The following is a 23,044-nucleotide window of genomic DNA, read 5'->3' on the forward strand; positions in this document are numbered from 1 at the left end:
GCAAGCAGCATGTGCCACACAGATGCAGGGGAGACAGCTCCAGACCAAGCCTATCTATAAATAAACAGGATGTCCTCTTCCTTAAGCTACTCCTCTGTTTACTGACTTACCAAATTCAACAGTAAAAGACTGCCTTTTTTATTTTTTTCTTTGACTGAAGTAACATTTAGATCCACTCACTTGGATTTTCTTTCCTCATGGACATCTCTTGAGCCTCTTTCTTCTCGAATATCTTCTCTCTTATCCCTGCGGTCTTCCCTTCCTTTTTCTTTGTCATCCCAATCTCTCTGGCGGTCTCTTTCTTTGTCTCGGTCTCGACCTCTCTCCCTTTCGCGCTCCCGCTCCCGATCTCTCTCTCGTTCTCGCTCCCTTTCTCGTTCCTCCCGCTCTCGTTCCCGCTCTTTCTCCCTCTCCCTCTCTCGTTCCCTTTCCCTGTCGTGGTCTCTGTCTCGGTCCCGCTCACGGTCCCTGTCTTTGTCCCGCTCACGGTCCCTCTCCCGTTCCCGAGCACGATCTCGTTCCAACTCTCTTTCTTTCTCCCTCTCTCTTTCCCGGTCTCTTTCTCTTTCTCTCTCTCGGTCCCTCTCCCTTTCCCGCTCTCTCTCCCGGGCCCTTTCGTCTCTCCTGTCATCAGACCGATCGACCCTTCGCTCCTCTCTCCTCTCATCCCGCTCGAGATCATCACTCCGTCCTTGGTGTCGTACCGGTGAGCTTGCTCTCTGATCTGCAAACAGAAAGCAGGTTTGATTACTGAGTGCTGAACAGATATACACTGCTTCCACTACACTAATACAAAAAGAGCCTTTGTCTTGACACTCTAGATCTTGGTTTGCATTAAATGAAAAGCAACTCCCTGCAGAAACTTGAATATTCCCTTTGGGGAGGAAGGAAGACAAAAAGCAGAACTAATTTTGAAAGAATTTTTCAACATTTAGGAAGCAGGCTTTGCTTACTTAACCAAAAGTTGCCAAAAAAATTTTATTATTTCCACCAGACTTTTCTGAATGGTTTCAAAAGACAAATGTATGCCTCACAATGTAGCTATTACAATTGCTTTACACAGTGATTCCAAATCTGATATAAGATCTTAAAAAGCTGGGAATGGCATGCATTAAGAAATGTTAAGACTTCTGTACAATGATTTTACTTCCTGAATCTATTAGGAGTCAAGTGCTTTACAATGACTCAAAATATTTACAACACAGAGCAAAAGTTTCTGCAAAATTAGAAACAATAGCCTGTCTCATCACAGAAGAGATCCCTGCACAGAAACACACAACCAAATCTACAAGATAGGGCAAAGATGAGTTAGAGGAAGCAGAGCTACCAGAAGTTTTCATTTGTGTTCTCTGCAGAGTCTTATAGTTTAGAACCTGAGCTTGTTTTTGTTCAGACAGTGGATTAGACTCAGAGAGAAAACTAAACATGTTTAGTGAAATGACTGATCAGAAGGAAAGTGAAATCTGATTTATCCAATTATATTTACTTTCCATAGACTTACCTACATATTCTTCGTTGTATTTTGGATATTTTTTGAGTATTTCTCTAAGTTTTGACTACTTCATAGCAATTTCGATTTTCATGTTTAGTAGTATTTGAGCCACAACAAATCAATAAAACTATTTTCCTAAAACATATACATACACATATAAACACTACACAAAAGAGGAAAAAAATGGCATGAACACAGGTTGATACTTCTCAGCACATTAATCTGAGTGCACTTCGCTGTAAATTGAGACAACATCCAGTAGGCGTGAGCAGGCAGTTTGGACAGAACTAAATCAATAAAATGTGAATTTCCATCAGTTTAATCAATTTTCATCTCTGAGTGAATTAACAATGATTTAGTGCTCCCCTGTTACCACGTAAAATCAAAAGCAAAGCTGAGTGACACTTCTGCCTTTTTAAAAAGGTAAACCATCAATACACACAATCACTTCTGTGAACAGGTTTCACATTCTTTTAATGGGGATTACAACACTGTAATGTCATTTACTGTGCATACCAAGTATTAGATTTTAAAAATAAGTTCTGTAACTCCTATTTGTTATGTCAGTTTTGGTGAGAAAACATTCAAATGAAAGTCTTATGTGAATCAAATACTGCAAGTGTATTAGACAATTAAATGCAGATAGTCAGCACTTCTTATGTGACTTCATTTTGTGAAGTGCTGTTCCAGTGGCTGTTTGGAACACTCCCATATTTGCCTTAGTTGAATAAAGATGGTTCAAATTTGCAAGCTTGCATTTTAAAATCGTACTCCTTGCATATCACAGAACCAAAATCTATCTCAATTTTTCTCAGAATGACAGATACTAAAACTATATTATATAGTCTAATTAGGAAAACTATCTTGAATTGTAATTCTGAGCATTTACTATTACCAAAAGTGATCTAAATTTTTAAGGAAGAAGACAATAAATTCTGAATTCATGCTCTATATTTTTCCCCCCCAAAGGGAAACACAACCCATTCAAAGCAACTTTGCTCCTAGAAATTTACTTTGTTATGATTACATGCTTTTTTTCCAAAGTTTCTTCTTGGTTTACGGTTTTGTTTTGGTTCTTTGGGGGTGGATGTTTTTTGTTTTTCTTAATAAATTAAGAAATTGCTAGAATATGAAGGGCACAAAATTATATATATGTAGGATTTATTTGGGCTGAGGAGGTGAAAGAGATAACAAAGAGGCTGCAAAAGCCAACCCCCAGGACATATTCAGTCTTGGGATTTTTCAGCTGACATGAAAAAGGAAACCTGGAGTTTAGGTCTGTTGAAATCCTGCCTTGAAGATGAGAGAGAATCTGAAGCTGAGCCTTTCACAAGAGGAAGCATCAACAGATCTGTTTCAATAGGCTAAAAGGTATCTTTCCAAGTGGCATACAAAATATCTCTTCAAGAAACTGAAATTACAAAGCAGCTAGAATGTATCTATCATTTCTAAATCAAAGCTCTAGACAGAAAATAACCTACTGTAATTTTATGTTTAGTCTTCACAGCTCCTTTTTTAATTTTCATGCTATTTTCACTTTCCTGACTTCTCCTGCTCTTTTAATTGGTGAGCAATACAAATATATTCCAGAGTGTAAGCTAAATTCCTTCAAACCAACACAAGTACACTTTCTGGTACAGAAGTCTGACATCTTGCATACTGTATCAAAGTAAGTCTTGCATGCTTTTTCATGATCACTGGTATCTGTATCAATGCTTACCACCTAATTATTACTGACAATAGGAAAGCACTCATCACCATGAAACTCCTCAGACAATAATTTTTTGAATTAAGCATCAATTTAAGCTGTCACTTACTTTAGTAGCAAGCAGTCCATAATTGTCAGTGTAATTTAGGCCTTCCCCAAAACACACTCAAGCAATTTACAGTACAAAAGCATAATGTTTCTATACAGACAAACAGAACCAGCAACAAAGTGCAATCATGACTAAGCTTACATGGACTCTAAGCTCAACATGCTTATGTACCACGAAGTGGAGAAGGAAGCAAAAACATTTTACAATGAAGTTGTACAATGAAATCCCTTGAAGCTTAGTTTGTTTAAATACTAGCTGTATGAATAAACACAGAAGATACCAATATCTAGCCACAGGGCTGGAGAAAAGGTGACGGCAATCATGCATACAACGCCAATGAATGATCGTACAAAAGAAGTTAGCTTCTATCAAGAATAGGAGTAATGTCGGGTGTGGTGTCAGATGAGCTATTTATGAAGCTCTGCAGAACAAGGTAGAGAAAGGAGGGAAACACACACATTTGTACATTTGACTACAGATGTATGAGCAAAAATAGACATTAAAATACCTCTTTCTCTGTTGTCACGCCTATCCCGTTCACCATGTCTTCTTTCAAAGGAGGAATCCCTTGCTTGATCCCGACTGTCGTAGCGATCCCGATCAGTGTAGCTACTCCTCGATTCCCAGCTGTCATGGTAGTTCCCACTACTGCTGTGACCATCAACCTGGGATCCTCTAGTCCCCCGACTTCCTAATAGAGAGGCAGCAACACAAAACATGAGCTTCTACACGTAAGGAAATCCACTGATATTTTATACCAACTGATGTATTAACATCTAATAAATTTGAATCAGCTGCTCGTGCATTTAAGATTGTAACATCAAACTACTTAACCAACAACTCCAATTTCATATTGTAACTGTAAAGTTATTATTTGTAAACTGCAAAATCAAGACTTTCTAAATTCTCATCCTCTGCTCATAGTATGAGGTCTCTTGACTAGAAATATCAGTCCTAAAGCCAGTTCACAATTGTTATGACTAGGCTATAAGCTAATAGACAGTGCAGCAAAAATAGGAAGAGAAAGCAGGGAGATCATTCTCCCTGTAAGAACTATATGTAATTTTCTTAGTCAAAATATCACAAAAAGCCTGAAAAAGCCAAATAAATTACAGATTATTAAAAGTTATTACTATTACTATTATTATTATTACTAATGCATCAGACTTCAGAAACTATTTTAAGGTCATTCTTTTTGGAAATTGGATGGGGCAGGGTGGTGAGGCAGGGAGAGGTGGGTGTGTGTGAAAGATGGTTTTCAGGCACCTAAGACATGCAGTTTTTGAAAGAGCAAAAGAAACCTGCTGCCCAGTGCTTTGAGACACACTACCCACTATGAATTTTCCACTACACATCAGCCCCTTATTGTTTTTTGTAGCCAATGGAAAAACCAAGGGTTGCAGAAATATTAAATAGAGTGATGTAAGGGTTAGGCTTTGTTTTAAAATGGGATGGCAAAATACCAATGTTATGCCACTTTAATGAATGGAGGACACAGAAGTGCTATAAATTTCAACAACTTTTAATTTAATGACAAGAAAATTGAACACAGCTTTAAAAGCATGAACTATTTGGCAGTACTTGCTATCAAATATCAAACAAGGTAGTATGAATGCAAATATTCAGTCTTCATCGATAGGGACACATGAATTTTTTTAATTATACAATACCTTTGTCAGATAACTCTGGACCTCTGCCTCGACTTCTGCCAGTTCTATCACTTCTGCTCTCATTTCTGGAGTCACTTCTGGAGTCATTCCTTGCTTCAGCACGAGAGCTCTCCTCTCTGCCATGGGATCTTCCATAGCTGCGCAAGTCGTCTTGATACTGGTCATCCTTTTTATGTGCATCACGGCTTTCTCTGTCTCTGTAGTCATGGGAGTCTCGTGTGGAGCGCGAGTCTCTCTGGTCGCGACTGTCTTTGGTATCCCTGCTATAATCCCGGGCGTCTCTGGAGTCTCGAGTATCTCTGGATTCCCGCGGCTCCCGCCGATCTCTGGTGTCTCTTGTGTCCCTCCGATCTCTTCCATCACGAGACTCTCTGTCATCCCTGTGGTCCCTGGAGGTACTCTGCTCTTGGTCATAATCACGATCATCTCTTGTTTCTCTTTCTTTTTCTCTTTTCCCTCTTGTTTCTGTAAAATTTTCAGAAGAATGTTATATACCTGGCTTAATCAGAGAAGGCAAACATTTAGCACACAAATAACACTAAAGTAATATACTCAAAATACATTTAGTGAATCAAAATTAATACATAACTAGGACAAGATCATGCTGGACTATCCATTTATACATTCAGTAAGGTTTAAAGATCTTATTCTGAATATGAATCTCTACAGATATTAACATGTTCAAAACACAGTAAGTATAATAAAAATAAATGTCAAACATACTAAAGAGCAAGCGCACTTCACTAATTTTAAGGTAGGGTCGTTCCTCCTCCAATCAGAGATTCCTCTTATTTTCTACACAACGCACATAGAGACAGTTCCAAAGTATCTGTGGTATATTTAGACCACCTTTAAGACCTCAATGCTCTACTAAAATCTGTTGGTTTGAGTTTGGGGGTCTGATTTGTTCTGGGGTTCTTCTATTACATATCTTTAATACTACTGCTACAGGAAGGTAAATTTACAGCCAGTCTAAAACAGAGCTGACATGTCCTCTTTGTAATCTGTCTCTGGAGGCAAACAGCATGTTTGCTCATCACATACTAGCCAAACAGAGGGAATGACTGTTTCTTTGCACACACCTCGCTGAATGTCAATTACAAAGACAACAGAAAGCAATCAGTGGGGACTGGATTTGGGCACCTCACAGAAAAGAGTAATAGTTATTTAGGTGTACCCTGCTGTGAAAATAACTTTCCTACTGACACTGTCATTGCATTACACAAGGAACACCTACATAGATACCTACAGGCACCTTTACAACCAGTTGAGCCTACATAACCAGTTCTGCCAGGAGTACTCTAATGCACAGTACCTGCAAACAGCACCACCAGCACAGGCAGAATAAACACAGCCAGTATTTTATTCACCCCCTAGCCACTGGGATGGGTGCACACAATGCCACAATTTGAAAATCAAGTTTCAAAATGCAATTTGCAAACAAATAAAAATGATTCTGAAGTACTATTTTCATTCATACCGTCCCGCCTTTCGTGGCGCCTGTCATGAGACTGTGAAGTCCGATCACGATCGTGTCTTCCCTTGTCTCTTCCAGGAGATCGGTGCCTCGATGGACTTCGCTTCCTCTGAGGTGGAGAGGAAGAGTGTGGGGGATAGGGGGAAGATGACCGCCTTGCAGGCGGGGAAGCTGTCCTTTGATAGGATGGAGAAGGAGTTCTTTTGCGGTGTGGGGAAGGAGAATGTCTTTGAACAGAGGAGCCTGACTGTGAGGACGAGGAGTGATGTCTGGAGGATATGGGAGAATGATGCTGACCTGATGGAGAAGCAGACCTGCAAGAAGAGTTAGAAGAGGCACATGTGCAATAATAATTTGACTTGAAAGGTTCTTAACATACCATACAAAAAAGCAATTGAAATAATTTTTATATTCTCTACCCTCTGACTGCTGGAAATATGTGCTGTTTCTATAAAACATCAAACTTGGCTTCCCTCCAGGGTGCCAAGTGTATGCTTTGAAAATACACTTACCTTAAAATTATTATTATTTATTTAATGCCCAGGAAAAATTTGTCCAATTAAAATTGTATTACATAGCTACCAGAACGTAGGGAAAGGGAAGGAGGAGTCAGAAAATATATCTTAGTCTTCTTTCCCATCCCCAAAGAAGAACCATTGTTTTCTTCAATATAAAATAGTTTCTGGAGTTCATAATAAAATTACACAGATAATTCTTACAAGTTGTAACTAAGTTTTTTTGTTCACAACAGCACTGATTTTTTTTACAAAGCAACACTGTCTTCTTTTTATATACTTCTAACACCTTTTAATGTAAGGATTGATCTTTAAATAATTTTTATATTCAGAAAAAACATATGCATACCTACTTATAATGTTAGCAAACATGAATATTTACACAGACATGGAAAACTCACATCTGATAGAATAAGAAAATTATACAAAATACTTCTGATCTTTGCAATTCTGTCACCAACTAAAGATAATTTACACAACAGTAAAAACCTTCCTCATAATATGACTAATGTGGACAAAAACACACTTCAAGTCTTTAGGCTCAGTTGTGGGCTGTTTTTTCCCTTATCAGCATCAAAGTAATTTGCAAGTTTTTTTTCTCATGTAATATATAGCATCCTTAACTTCCAACTCCCTTCTACTTCACAAAACTCCAGAGATGACAAGGAGAAGAAGGCGAGTTAAAAAGCCACGCTGGGACAACATATCAAAAATCTCACTGTTCCTGAGGAAACAAGTAGCCTGCATGCCTCTAAGATGACAATTCAAACACCAGTGAAACAAATGACCTTAGCAGGAATTAGCAGTAAAATTTCTAAAGCAATCCATGTAAAATTCTGTCAGCAATATGACTGACAGAATCCAAAAGGCTTTCCTGACTTACTGTCTTTAAACTAAGACTACATTTATTTTGCCCTGTGAAACCATTACTTTGAAACATAACACGGTTGCCAACATTGGCTTGCATAGGCTTTCAGTGGTATGTAGACAAAATATTTCAAATACCCGTCCCTGCTTCTAGCAGAAGGCCATTTATCTTCCCTGCTTAACATTCCCTTGAACAACACTTGATACAAGCAGGAACGACAGGAAAAATACTGCATGTCATGGTTTAACCCCAGCTAGCAACTAAGTACCACACAGCTGCTTGCTCACTCCTCCACCCGCCCCCAGCAGGATGGGGAGAATGGGAAAAAGGTACCACCTGTGGGTTGAGATACGCACAAATAAAAAACTGAAATAAAGTAAACTATTATAATGATGGTAACAATAATAGCAATAAACAGCTAATAAAAAAATAGCAATAAGAGAGAGAAGAAAACGAAGAGAAATGGTGATGCACAACATATTTGCTCACCTCAACTGATGCCCAGCCCATTCCTGAGCAGCAATTGGATTCTTCTGGCCAACTCCCCCAGTTTATACACTGAACATGATGCTCTATGATTTTGGCCAGTTCAGGTCAGCTGTCTTGGCCATGCTCCCTCCCAGCATTTTTTGTGCACCTGCCCACTGGCAAGGTGTGGGAAACTGGTAAACATTACTTGGCAACAACTAAAATATCTGTGTGCCATCAATATTATTCTCATGCTAAGTCCAAAAGACAGTACTGAATTATCTCCTAGGAAGAAAATGAACTCTATCCCACCCAAAACCAGGACACTGGAATAAGTTAAAAAACAGGGAAAAGAGTATAGAAGAGATATTTTGCAGACTCGGTACTACTGCTCCAGGAGGAACTCTCTCCCCTATGAAGAACCCAGTATAGCAAAAACGTCCATCAGTGACATCCCCCAAAAAACAATCCAATGTTGTTCCAGCTGAACTTAGTCACCATAGAAGTCAAACAGTTTGCTTACAACTCTTTGGATTGCTGAATGGATGGGTTTTATTTTGCTTGTTTTTTCAGCATGCAGAAATATATATGACATCTAGAGCTTCCCTCACTCTTCAACAGAGGTGCAGAAAATAAGAATGCCTTGCTTTCCATTATACAAACATGGGACTACAGTAGTATTTAGCACTGACATTCTAAACCTGAGCTTAAACCTCTTTCAGGCCAAAATAAGGAGCCTACTGTACTTTTAATGGATGGAAAAATATTTTTTTCAAAGCCCCAAGAACTAACAGATATGACACTTTCCCTAAAACACCCTGCAAGAAGCTCTGTACAACACTGTTTAGCCCGTTGTTCCTGCTTCTCAAGAAAGATGTGCAGAACCAGGACAGGTGAATCACTTCACCCAATCTAGAATGGAGAATCTCTGCCCATTTCCCATCTCTAAGGTAAAAGATTCTTCCATGTTCGACTTTTTAAAAAGGGGAAGGTTAGGGAGGAAGAAAGTTCCCGTAGGCTCACAGACTGACTGTATCTTATATCAGACTTCTGAAGTTCTACCCGAAGGCAAAACATTTCAGAAGAACTGATAAATGCAAACTTTCACCATGATTTGTGTTCTTGATGTGACAGGTACCCTCAATGTAGTAATTTGGCAAAAAAATAGTCTCAGAGCTCAAGTGTTTAAGACACAAACATATTTACAACAGACACATCATCAAGTAGTCAAACCAAGAGAGGAAGTTTCCAAACCAGAACTGTTAAAGAAATAAAATTCACAGAATTGACCTCCCACCTGCGAGAGGGTGAGAAGTTATGCTTGTGAGTGGTTGACTTGGCTGGAGCTCGGGAAGTTTGCCTTCTCCTTGCAGCAGGTGGTGAGTACTCCCTGGAAGGGGAAGAATTACTGCCAGAGTGATCTGCAGGACTAGGAGAACGTTTCTGTCTACGGGAGCTTTCAGACGGATCCCTGGGAAACAAACAGCAGTTTGTTTAAAAGGTTTAAGATGGAATTTAGCACATTTCTAAGAAACTACAAATACCTCCAAGGCGGAACCTGTGATTACCATATCAAGATATGCAATGCAATCATTTGTTCCACCTATGATTTCACATATGAAATTATGTTAAGCTAGCAAAACTCAAGAATACAAGATATGCACTAAATTTCTTGTAACACTGGACTGTAAAAACTAAAACATGGTAAAACCAAAAAAGCCTTCTTGTAATTTTACCTAACATTTCTCATGGTGGTAAAACAGAATTCTTACCAATGGAGAAATATTTTGCTACCTTATTAAAAAATTTCCATCATATCTGAACTTAATTTAAGCGGCTTCAAGCTCTAACACATTTTTAAAGGCTAATCCCAGTAGCAAGTGAATGAAAGTAATCTGTCAAAACCTTCAACTATTTCACTGACTGTACCTCATGGAGATTTGACATTACAACTTCATTTTTATTATGTAGGGAAAAAAAAAAAAGACAAAAATCCAACAGTGAAATACAAGGCTATAGTCACCAGAGTAATACCTGGTTATAATACAATGTTAAGACAAGTCTTGATCCTTTCAGCACTACCTAGAATGCTCTTTTCTACCGCTTGCGACTTCCAGTAATGGAGCATGCAATCATGAGGGAAATAAAATACCTTCAAATAAGTATGGTGGAATTTATTTAATCAATTAAAAATACATGATTCACTGCTCTTCCAATCCTTAGTCTGCTAGGCCAGTTACAAAGTAAGACTTAAGAACATGTACCCTATTTTCATCAAGGAAATACAGGACATAAAAATGCAGGTCACGTATCTTTCAGCTTAAGTGTATGCTTCAGGAAATAATGGAATAGTCATAGCAGTCCACCATTTTTATTTAATATATAATTATAATATATAATATAATTAATATATATAATATATATAATATATAAATATGTGTATATATACAAAAGTGAAGCAATTCTAAAATGTCAGTAGTCTTTGACTACTTCAAAAATAGTTTAACCTACTGAAGATTAGGGAGAGTCTAAATGCACACTGACACCTTATAAAGACATTAGTCCTCTAAGATTTCAGAAAAGCATGCAGACCAATGAATGACTTCCATAAAGACTTTGGCAAACAACCCGTTCCACTGGTGAAGATCCAAATTCTTGAGAAGTAATTAATCCCTCAAAGGGGCATATTACAAACTTACTAAGTTATGTAATTAAAACCTACCAATGTGTTATAGCCTATCAACCCATCTATATAACACACTGAAAATACTTCACTGAGTGAAGAAAAGATTGTCAGCAAAGTAGGTAATACTACCCTTATTATTCGGTGTTCTATAAAAGATAACTTCAAAAGCAAGGGTACAGTTAAAAGCTATTAATGCAACATAACTTACCTCTGCTTCTCCTTTTTCTCCTTGTGCCTTTCAAAGTCACGCCCTCTCTCTTTCACCTCCCTTGCCTTTTCTTCTGAACGTTCTTTTGCTTTATGTTTTTCTTTGTGTTTTTTCCCAAGGGGAGTTTCCTCTTGTACTGGAGGAGGAGGGCTAGGGGTACGAGGACCTTTCTTTTTACTCTGGTTACTTTTAGAACTCCTAGAGAGAAATTAACAGAGCCGGGGGAGGTATAAAAAATGAAGAGCTGACAACTATTTCAAACAATAATTTCTCAGACATTGACAGGAAAGTTATAACATAAAAGGCCTAGAAGCTTTTAGGACAGGATTTACCAACTCCCTTAGCAAGCACCATTCCATAGAATAACTTGACAGAAAGGTGAATAAAGATGGTTAAAATTTATGTTGAGCTCTTAGATTTATAGCCTTTTTTTCTGAAAGAAGTGAACAAAAATAGGAATTGCTCTTGCTCAGACAGAACCAGTTTTCAAAGATAAATTGCCCTTACATGAACTACATACATCAGAAGACAAAAACCGTATCTTGTCTGTTTAGAATCCCATTTCTGCAATGCAATACCCCAACCATATACACAAAATCACTTGCAACTACTCATGTTTTCAATTTAATGTTAACTACCTGACAGAATGAAGCATCTAAACATTCTTGAATATGCACCTCACAATATGAAATAGTATGTATTTTCCACATAATTTACCACTAAGGTAAATCCTATCAACTAAGTATCACTGCATATGCCAGTAGCATACAAGCACGTTATACCCTTCCTGTAATAGAAAGAACGTCCTTCTGCCCGTTTTAAAGGGGATTTTAACACATAGGTTAAGTAGGGGATTTTAGCAAACACAGATGTGCTTGGTTACACTGCTGCAGTGATTTCTTTCCTATCTAAAAGCTGCAAACAGCAATTCAAAATGTCTTGTGGCCAGCAAGAACTTTAGAAGCAGTTTTTGGACACTGACTTTGGTGGGAGAGCATCCCGTTAAAATCTCATGGTTTTTACATATTTTATCCTTAATTCTTTCTTGTCTGCCTCCCCAACCCTCACTTCTTATCCTCTCCTGAATTCTGAGAAATTTCCTGCCTTGCAAATCACACATTGCATCTTGAACAGTAATATGCAATACCAACAGAATGTGCAGCTGGTCGAATTTGAAACATTTCAGTTTAGAGCGGCTGCTTCACAGGCTACAGCGTTTCAAACGAAAGTGTTTTCCACTTTTCAATGCTTTATATTATCTCATCACCTCACAAAGATTCTGGAGTTTCAAAGAGAAAAGATCTGCTTGTTAACCATGAAAATAATCAACTGACAATAACATCCATATAACAATTTTCTGCATAAGATGATTCACAATGCACAATTTAGAGATCTTGTCCTAAATTTATATAATCAATGGCACTGAAAGGCAGAAAAATGGAAAACATTATTTATGAAAACTCCAGTAATAAATATAAGCGTGGTTCTCTGTTCTCACTCTCTTGTAAGATGCATCTACATACTGACCTCTGCTGCTCCAAAAGTGGTGAAGAGACAGTAGATGCTTTCTTGTCTTTCTTACTAGCTGAGGATGATGATTTGGGACTGGATCTTCGTTTTGGAGATTTGCTAGACTTTCGTGGTGATGGTGATGGTGATAATTTAGATCTTACCACCTCTGGAGAAATCTTGAGGGAAAGAATATAATTAGCCAAGAAGATATTGACGCTCAAAAGTGTAACAGTATGCCAATACGTGTGTCAAATATGTAAATTCAGCAAGTGAGAGAGTATGACAACCATGTACATTCTCTACTTCAACCTCATCACATTGCTTGCAAAGACCACAAAAGCAAGACAACAGATAAAGTGTGGAGGAAAAGAAGGTGATACACTTTGTATCACATTACAAAAATTGTAACTTTAAGTTTAAAATCAGTATGCTCACAACTAACACTCACATTTGTCTGAAAAAGAAAGACATCTTTAGAGGATTTTTTTTCATCTTTCCCAAAATTTTAAAGTTTCTAACACCTATAGCTTTGTCTCTCTCACTCTACTCTGTTATTACAAGACAAGCTGAAAAATGATATTGGGAAATGCCTTGTGCTCTTTTTTACATATCTTCTCTGTTACAGATCTTACTAGTTTTTTATCATTAAAATGCATTAAATCCTACTCATTTAATAGCTGACTTCACAAAGGTGAAAACTTGGTTACTGTGCTGGATGACTGATCAGATACCCCTAATACTCAAGTCACATACTAATTAGATAGGTGGCAGTTATTTACTATTATGCAACACAATAGTGCATTTGTAGCCCAAAAACTTTAAATCTTCTGGGAAACAATTAGAAACCAATGAAATAGCTGATGACGTGGTTTTTTATTTCATGTTTGCATAATACAAACCTCTTTTTTAATTACTATTTCCTCTCGTTTCTCCATGTTTTCCTGTTCCAATTTCATGAGTTCTCTCTGAATCTTTTGGCGCTTCATTTCCAAAGACAGCTCATGATCATAATCATAATTAACATCTCCATTATCAGAGTCTTTATTGGAAGAAAAAAAAGTAAATAGATTAGTAGACAATTTCTTGTGAAAAATATAACCATTACATTTACCATACTAGATGCCAACCATAAAAATTTCCATGACTTTTAAGTACTATATGAATGGACAAAGGAATAAATGCTAAATTTCTTCTCCAATTATGTGTGCAAACCTGAAGTAATTACATTTAGTTCCATACAAACTGAAGTTCAACTTTTAAACTTTGTTAGAAAGAACAACTTAACTTCTTTCATGGACATTTGTAAGAGGCAGCAAGGGAAACAGAGTAAACCACTTATTTATATTTAAATAACAAAAAATTTAAAACTGTGTATCTTGACAAGGAGCAAAAATATGTAGAGCACTACTTAACAGGGGAACTCACATGAAACATTCATACAGTGACGCATGAGACTAGAGGGGTTTATTTAACACAGTGTCTTACAAATCAATTGATGCACTCTATTACACGTGAGCATTGATTTTAAGATAAGTTCTGTATGAACCCTTTCATTGGATAAACATACACTTCAAGAGTTTACATCTGCTTTTACAGATTATTATCACTGGTTTTCACATCAGAAAAAGTGCTATTTCTCTCACTCTATTAAGTCATGGACAATTAATATCTTAAGCTTCCAACCTGGCAACTGTAATCTTACTGAAAATTGAATTTATTCACTCTGTTTATATTGATTTTGTTTATGGCTATTTAAGACTAATACTCAAAAAGCATTTTGGGAAAATATCTGTCAGAGAAAAGACGACTTCATTAAAAAGTTATTAGCTTTCACTCCCTTCCTACATACAGAAACTATATAAAAGGTTTCTCAAGAACTAAAATCAGTCTGCAAATTGCCTTCATGTGTCATGAATGCATGGGAACAGTTCAGACAAAGGTGCAGTTCCTAATAGCATAGGTCCTTTCCTGGTCTATCCATGTACTTATACAGCATTCAGTAGAAATTAACAGACAGTAATTCTTCATTCATATACCGACAATTGACACTATTTTGTAAAAAAGGCTGAATTCTTAAGATGAAAGACTCAATGCCTAAGACTTAAGACATTCATACCATATGGTTACATAGAACTTGTGGTTTCTATGTTCCAAACTTTTTCGAGTCAGGCTTTACTTCCATATACACATGTCATAAATAAATTTTTCTTAAGTGTGTAAAAAAAAAAAAAAAAAAAAAGGCTACCAAGGAGTGAATATATATAATGGCTACTTTTCCATTCTACAATACATTCCATGTATTGTGCTTAAGACACAGCAAAACAGAACCTGCAACACTTTAAGCACACAGTATTGAAAAGCTCCCCTAGTTATTGACCTTTCCAAGGAGCTCCATCCTACAGCTTGCAGTGAATTTCATTGCAAATATGTTCATTACATCTGAGTTCCCTCATATGGGTTCAGAATTACCATTTTTTTATTGCAATGTTGTAACTACTTCTGAAACACGACGCTTAGAAAACTGCAGAAACACCATAGTTCAGTAGAAGCTCCTGTAACTTCTCTATCAGGTGAACTTGGACACTAATGAAAGTAAAACTTACGACACAAGAAAACGGCCTGCAGCAGCAATGAAACCACCTAGTAGGTACTAAATAAACCTCCAAACCTAAAAACTCCCACCCACCAACTCATATGAAAGTGACTACAGAAGGCAATGCAAGACACTTAGCATTCTTAAAGTATTTTTAGAACACAAATATTTCACCAATGTCCACCTTCAGCTGTTGTTATTCTAATGGAGACCTTGTTAATGACAGTTTACACCATTACAAATTATGCAACAAAAACAGCTGACTTTTGAATTCAAAGGAATTACTTCTCAGAGTGACAAGTTCCAAATTACTATAAATGCAACTTGGATTCACCTAGTGACCTCCATGTGACAGAATCACCATGGAGTAGTCCAACCAGGTAACTTGCCAGCTCTCCTCAAAAAAAAAATAATTAATGGCTACTGCATGAAAGTATTCTGCTTAGAAACCAAATCTTGAAGCATTCTACTTGACACATAGCCCAGAAATCTCACAGTTCTTTGAGGTGTCAGGGGACTGTCAGTTCAATACCTTTCACGTACCTTCTCTATTTGTTTCCCAATCCCCATTTTCCTCTTCACTTTCTGGTGTTCGCTCCTTTGTAATTTTGATATCCTCCTTTTCTCTGTGTCTTCCTCGTGAAGACTCTTTCTATAAAGGGAAAAATGCTGCATTAGAGTAAACAACTTTATTTTAAAAGAAGCCTGAAGAAGCAGGTGTTTTTTACATGGTATTTTGGCTGGACTTTTTTCATAGTACAAAAAGCATTTTCCCCTTTAGCCTGTTGAACAAATATCTTCCCTAAACAAGCAGAGACTCCACAGGCTACATGTTCTAATGCAATTTCATATAATCAGAATGCAAATAGCAGATGAGGAAAAGAGAAGAAAGTATTCATAAAATAAGAAGGCTTAAAAGCAGGGCAAGAGTCAAGCACACATTAGAGAATAAAGTTTAAAATAGGCACCAAAGAAGAGATTAAGTTCTAAAGACCAGAAGTTTAATGAACATTTAAAGAATATAATTTTAACAGCTTGAGAAAGAATTCTCAGCTGTAAATAAGAATATTTATATGCAAGGCAGATAAGCCGCAGAACCATTTAACTCTTCAGAGGATAAAGAACGTGGAGGGCAATGAGATAATAAAATAAATAAACCCAAAGACCCTCGGATGGCAGAAGGGGAAAAAATGCTAAAGCAACACAATCGTATCAAGTTCCATTGACAGCTCTGTGTTTGACTTTCACTGTCTCCAAGTAACAGTGCACTAACTAATGCAGTACCTCCCATTTCCCATGTGGCAGATGGTGCCGGGAACACTCAAGAAAGCCAGATACTATCCTTACAAGAAAAAAGATAATTGCAAGTCAACTGATGCTGTGCTGCTCTTGTGCCCCTCCTCAATTCCAGTATAAAGCCACATAGCTGTCTCTGCATCTGCTGAAGCAACATTCTCTAAATGATCTACCTGGGCTCAAGTGGAGTACAGGACAAGGTTTCTTCACTACTAGCAAAAGAAGAAAATTCAAGCTTAGAAGTATCTCACGTTAATTTATTAAATAGGAAACCAGAACAACGAAGTCTGTCCCATAGCCCTGTTGTTCTCACCTCACATAGTGCCCTCTATTGTTTTTCTGGGGATTCTTTCATCTTGGTATGTGGGAGAAACATGAAGAAAAGGAGATGCCTAAGAATTTCACTAGCTGTTCCTTATTGGGACTTAAATCTTGATTTGATTTAAAACCTTAACATCACCTTAGAAACACATTAAGTAAACAATATAAAATTGCAGACAGTCACTCAAAAATGGGTAAAATTCAACTAGTCCTTTTTACTCAGTAACGTTAAAAACTTATCTCTAGTTTATAATGATGTAAATCTCTAAAATGATGCAGAAGGTTGTAACTTACTAAGTCATGTTGGTTGCTGACATCAACTGCAGAAAAGTCTGCATCCACTAAGCCATTGTCTCAACATGCACTAAAGGCATTCAAGTCTAAGCGCCAAAATTCAGAATACTATGCCCCAAAGTAAACTACTTTAAAAGAAAATTACTCGGATGAGATCTAATAATCTGTCAGTATAACAAGCCTTCCCTGCAACCCTTCTCTTCTTTCCTAAGACTGTTCTTATCTATCTACCCCACCCTCCATGAAGGCCATATCTGTTCTACTGAACTGCACAATTCTGCTCCATATTTCAACTAAGTCCTACAACATAAACCAACAAAACCATAATTTCTCAAATATGAATACTAGTTCCTCCTATTAATTCAACACTATCTCTTACTAACAAACTGAAATACGAACACTAGGACAACCTCTCCATGTCAATTTAAAAAACCTCTCAAAGACAATTCATAAAATAACTGGTCATCAAAGCATGTGTAGCAAGTCAATGCTTCAAGTTCAATTTAATAACTCACGTTAAAAATACTACACAACCTCCATGTATCATGCCTACCTCCTCAAACTTAGAAGCCAATATAAGCATCTTCTAAGAGCCTGTATTTTCTCCTTTTAGTGGAAAAAATTGCTAGTGGCACATTTCTACTGAAGAACTAAGAACAAAAACAGCTATCAAACTGAAATACTGAATATAGGATAAGCATGGTATTTTACATTAATGCTATTTAGTTGTCAAGAAGAAAGATTTTGACAACATTGCATCTTGAAAAACAAGTATCAGTTTAGAAATTGAGTATATTTTTCCTGGGGCATGCAAATCAAGAATTAAAGTTATGCTGGTTTAGAACACATACCTAATTTTTCCTCACTGAAAAATCTTCAACATATTCATTTTACTTGTTGCACTTGTAACTAATTTGATTCCCTCATACTCATGGGAATGAAATATTTCCTTCACGTCCTTACAGACCTGTTTTGTCTCTCCCTTAACAAGCCAAGAATAAAGTAAGGTAAGTTCCTAAGGGCCAATAGCATGTCTTTCACTTGTACTTGAAGATGCTGTATGTATATCCACTTCAGTCACTCTTGTTAACTATTTCTCTGCAGACTCTGAAAAAATGCCATTTACTAGACAAGAAATATTACACTTTGATAATTATGTATTTATTTAATAAAAAAATTATTGTAGCTTGTCCTAAGAGGAAACAACAATTTAGTAGACTTTATCTGCGCTGTTTTCAGGTATATGCACACAGATAAACACAGCAGGTGTTGGATAGATGTTTACAGTTTCATGCTGATGTTCAGGAGAGATGCCACGTAAGAAAGAGAAAAACAGATGACATTATGGCTGACTTTTGTGAGATTTTATTTAATTTAATGTCTATTCAAGTTGAAGTTCTATGTCCCATGTGATCAGCACTCTACAGCATAAGACCTGATGTCTATTTGAATAAATTTCCCACTATTGCCAGAAAAGCCTGGCCAAGCACAAAAGGACTCATCCAATCTGTAAAACATGCTTCTAGCCAAGAAGTGTTCCTTTGCCAACATGGGTGGAAAGAATAGAAGACTCATACAACCTACAATTCTTGCATTGCAGAAATCTTGGTTTCAACTGTATCAGGTTGCACATGTACATGCAGCAGCAATATAAACTCATTCCAAAGCACAGATTCCTTTAAACCTACAGTAAGCTATGCATAATACAGCTACAATTTAATACTGTGCTTTTGGGCAAGCACAGTACTACTTTGCTCTAGGTATAATATCTTTATAGTGTAAACTACTCAACGCTACAGAAACGTAAGAAAATGAATCTGAAGTTCCCCTGACATTAAGAGGTATTTGTTCCCATTTCAGAGATGGAAGACAATGCTGAGTCCTATTTCCAGTGGAAATAGTTAAAACCTACAGTGACAAAACCCACAGATATGAAACAAGTGATATATATTCCTTATGAAAACCTTCCTAAATGTACATTCAGTTCTTCCCACTGTTTCTCCCAAATCACACACACCTTCCAGGTTAAGACTTTAGATAAGACTTCATACACACCAATGTAACTGTCTTCTCATAATACAGTGAAAAATTAAAAATAAAAATTTCCAACTGAATGCAGTGACAGGAGGAAGCTCATCTAATTATTTGTGTAATAATTCATACACTAACATACAGCGCTGAAGGACTTCCAAAAGCAAATCCAAGAAACACAAAACCAAACAAATTCAATGTAGGTGTCCACATAACAGTATATTGTCTCTGCAAATAATAGTACAAAGCATGAATAAATAAAAAGGGATATAATCTATAAACTGCCCATATATGAAGTTTCTTCCTAAATACATACAGATTGTACTAGTCATCTTACATCTCCAATGAATACAAAATCTCTTCGGAAAATATTTTATACTAGTTTTTACTGTCTTAGCTTCTTGTGGAACCTATTCAGCTTTGTATGTCTATCTTCTGGCAACCAGGTAGAGCTGTTATATATAATGTAAATAGCATTTCCCCTTGTCATTTTCAAATTTGTCACTCTTTCTACTGGGATAAAGTATGAATATGACGCATCTAACTTACATTCTCTCAAACATACGTTATATGCATTCGTCCCATGTCCTTTCTTCTCTCCAGTTTATTTCTCACCTGTTTGCCCACTTCAAGAAGACCTTTGACTGTATTTTCTTGCATACAGACAGATGATGACAACCAAACAGCATTTCAAATAGAACTGAACCATGAATTCTACAGCATAATATCAATCATTTCTATTTCATTTTTATATACCTGAATGTTTGCTTCTACAACTGTGACTTCACTTTGAACACATGGTTTCATTGAGCTGTCCACAATAACTTTTCTACTGCATACTTTCAGTTACTTTTTAAAAATTCATTCATTTTTTGTTTTAAATACTTTCTTCATTGTGCATTACCTTGCACTTGCCAACACCAAGTTTCATCTGCCATTGTACTGCCAAAAACTACCTTTCCCAACCCCCGTGGCACTCCTCAGACTTCCTCAGACATTCAGACCTTAGTAATCTCAAGTAGTTTTCAAATCTTCTGCAAAGTTTGATATTTGGGATGTCCAACATTTTTTCTACATTCTTTAAACTTATAGCTCTTTAATTACAATAGCGTTCTGTGAAATTCAGTTTCAAATTAATCTAAAATTTTCTCCTTAGCTGGCTTCTAAACCTAAACTATTATACCTGCTATTCCTTGACTATCTATGCATATGCCTCAAAAGCCTTGTTCAAAACAGGTTTGACCTATGCCAGGCAGTTCTCTCTTAACCACTATTCTCCATCGAAGTTTCAGTCTAGTAGTCTGGTGAAGCACAGATTTTGTCTGCAGGAATGTTTCTGATCGGTCTCTTTTTTTTTTAGTTTTTAACCGAAATCATGGAACTTCTTATGGAACAAGCTACCTTTCATTATTTCAAAGTTTTCTTATCCAGCTCTGCTGTTACCCCAAAAGCTTTAATAAAGTATGGAAACATCACATATCAGTTCTCCACCGTAACAGCAGCTCTACCGGTGCAGCAAGATTTTTCTTAGCAGTTCAGTCACTTGAGTCTTCTGTCCTTTTAGATATCCTGGTTCTTTGCAAAGCAACTCTTGATGACTGTCCCTCTTCATCTATTTGTTCCAGAATATTTTCTTTGATATCCTGTATTTTGAGAGTTGCCTCCATGGAACTAAACCAAAAGTTCAGCTGTTTCCTCAATCTTCCATTTTATGAGATTGAAGCAGAGTATTTTTTACTCTGCCATGTGCTTAATTTATAAATAATTCTTTGATACTTTAACACTAATTCTCCAATTCCTTTAGATTCTTGCTTCCAGTTCACTTTCACTTAGGTTTCAGCTGTTTAAGAGTATTTTATTATTGCATTAAGAGAACACTATAAAAAGCAAGGTTAACTAACCAAACGTAAGAATTACATCAAAAATAGAGTTGCACCAGGACAAAAGTTACAGCAAATTTTTAATGACGGTTGGAAAAAAAAAATTTCCCACCAACCATGTACTCAATAACTGAACAGTTTATTCAAACTATTAGTAAATAAAAGAAACACATTTCAGTAAAAAGATTGAGAGTTTACACAAATTAACAGCAACTGAAAACATGATTGGAAGGTAAGTCACTTTGTTAAACTTGATAGCAGCTGCTGCTGATTTATTTACAGCTGACATAAAAAATTCATTTTACACAGCAAGTAGGAACAGACCAAGTGGAAATGATAGAACATTGTTAATACCTGCAGAAGCAAAACTGATTTTTTACAAATAAAACCTTTTAAAAATTATTCATATGAAGATGGTCTTTAACATGGTGCAGGAACACAGTGGTGCTATTGCTACACAGGTACAGGGTCACACTATGAACGCTATCCCTATTTGTAACATCAGAAATGGATAACACAATTTAAAACTAATTAAATTTTGGTATTTGAGGGCCACAGGGTTGCAGAAAGATGTTTACAAAATATGAACAATAATGAATTTTTTGCAAAATCCATTAAGTGAGCAGTTGGGGTGCCTGATGAGTATGTGAGGAGGAAGACAAAATGAACCAGCACAATAGTAACTGCATGGTTTCATCAAAAGCAAATTTGGGGTGAACGACTTAAGTCGGGATGCATGTATACAAGGGATATGAATAAGTACTGGGGGAAATATAGTGGATGACTGAAACAATGGTTAATATACTTTCTTGGTAATAATCAAAGAGTCTGCACTGTTATTAAATATCTGTTTATCAGTATTTATAACATATTTTAAGTCTGTGGGATTTATAAAAATCTTTGGGAACCAAAAGACCAGAAAGTACTATAAAATTGCAAAACAGTACAATTGTTAAGACACTTCATAACAAAAACCATGATATGTTATGTACAAAATGATCAGTTCCTTAAAACATTCTCAATATTACAAGTCACAATGGTAAGGTTTCTAGAACACACTGCCCAATTGCTACTGAGGGATTCTGGAGTTCTGCAAACTCCACTCTTACCCTAACAGGAGAGGATGATTCCTCTGTACTTCGCTTCTGTGGCTCTGCCTCAACATCTTGACGTTTGTTCTTCATTCTTTCCCGAAGATCTCCAGTAGGTCTTTCTGGTGACCTGCATAATACAGAAACATGATATAACCAGTTCTATGGGACTATTTGTAAAGGAATATTATATTTTAATTATTATTTTATTAGTATATCCAGAAAAATCTAAACCTCCCACCCAGAGGCAAGGTGGATGAGTAAGAAGATATTCCATTTTAAAGGTCTTAAGCATTGTAAAAACCCCGATCCTTTCAGAAAACCAAGGAAGACTTGACTCCAAGAAGAAAAATTACTTGTATGTATATATGGCATGACTAAGTTACTAATCTAATCAGCTTCAGGTGATCCCACACAGAATAAATAACCTTTTTCTGACCACCATGCAAATATGTTTCACAATTGCTCCTAACAAATATTTCAAGATTTAGCCTTCTCCACAATCTAATCTGCAACAATTTATATATATATTACATAAATACGTCTGTCTCTATATTACATATATATATTTAAAACCACAATTAATGCAGAATCAAACTACTACAGATTAACAATTACAGTCACAGAGAAGCACAACTCTGAAGTCTGCAAGCAGCAATAACGCAACCTAAGCACCATCCTCCCATGGTCTAGGTAAGGCTGCCACACAGGAAAACACTGCTGCAAGACCATGAACCAGAAATTAACTCTTGGAGGCCTCTTCCATTTTCCATCTTGCAGTAATATAATAATTTCACTATTTAATTACAAAATACTGGATGAACT

At 36.6% G+C, this 23,044-nt stretch overlaps 1 protein-coding gene across 4 annotated transcripts in view; it reads right to left on the bottom strand.

Moving 5' to 3' along the window:
* ZC3H13 (zinc finger CCCH-type containing 13) overlaps positions 1–23,044 on the bottom strand; it is a 46,450-nt gene that overhangs the window by 11,755 nt on the left and 11,651 nt on the right. For 3 of the 4 annotated variants that reach the window (XM_058833569.1, XM_058833562.1, XM_058833584.1), the window contains exons 4-13: positions 22,238–22,349; positions 15,850–15,958; positions 13,613–13,752; positions 12,729–12,889; positions 11,202–11,399; positions 9,605–9,778; positions 6,460–6,770; positions 4,980–5,444; positions 3,818–4,000; positions 181–724 (exon numbers count right to left, since the gene is read on the bottom strand). In XM_058833569.1, the coding sequence (XP_058689552.1) occupies positions 181–724; positions 3,818–4,000; positions 4,980–5,444; positions 6,460–6,770; positions 9,605–9,778; positions 11,202–11,399; positions 12,729–12,889; positions 13,613–13,752; positions 15,850–15,958; positions 22,238–22,349 (2,397 nt within the window). The remainder of the gene's footprint in view (positions 1–180; positions 725–3,817; positions 4,001–4,979; positions 5,445–6,459; positions 6,771–9,604; positions 9,779–11,201; positions 11,400–12,728; positions 12,890–13,612; positions 13,753–15,849; positions 15,959–22,237; positions 22,350–23,044) is intronic. The other variant, XM_058833578.1, reaches the window with a different exon arrangement.

This window comes from Poecile atricapillus, chromosome 1 (genome assembly GCF_030490865.1).
Source record: "Poecile atricapillus isolate bPoeAtr1 chromosome 1, bPoeAtr1.hap1, whole genome shotgun sequence".
NCBI lineage: Eukaryota > Metazoa > Chordata > Aves > Passeriformes > Paridae > Poecile > Poecile atricapillus.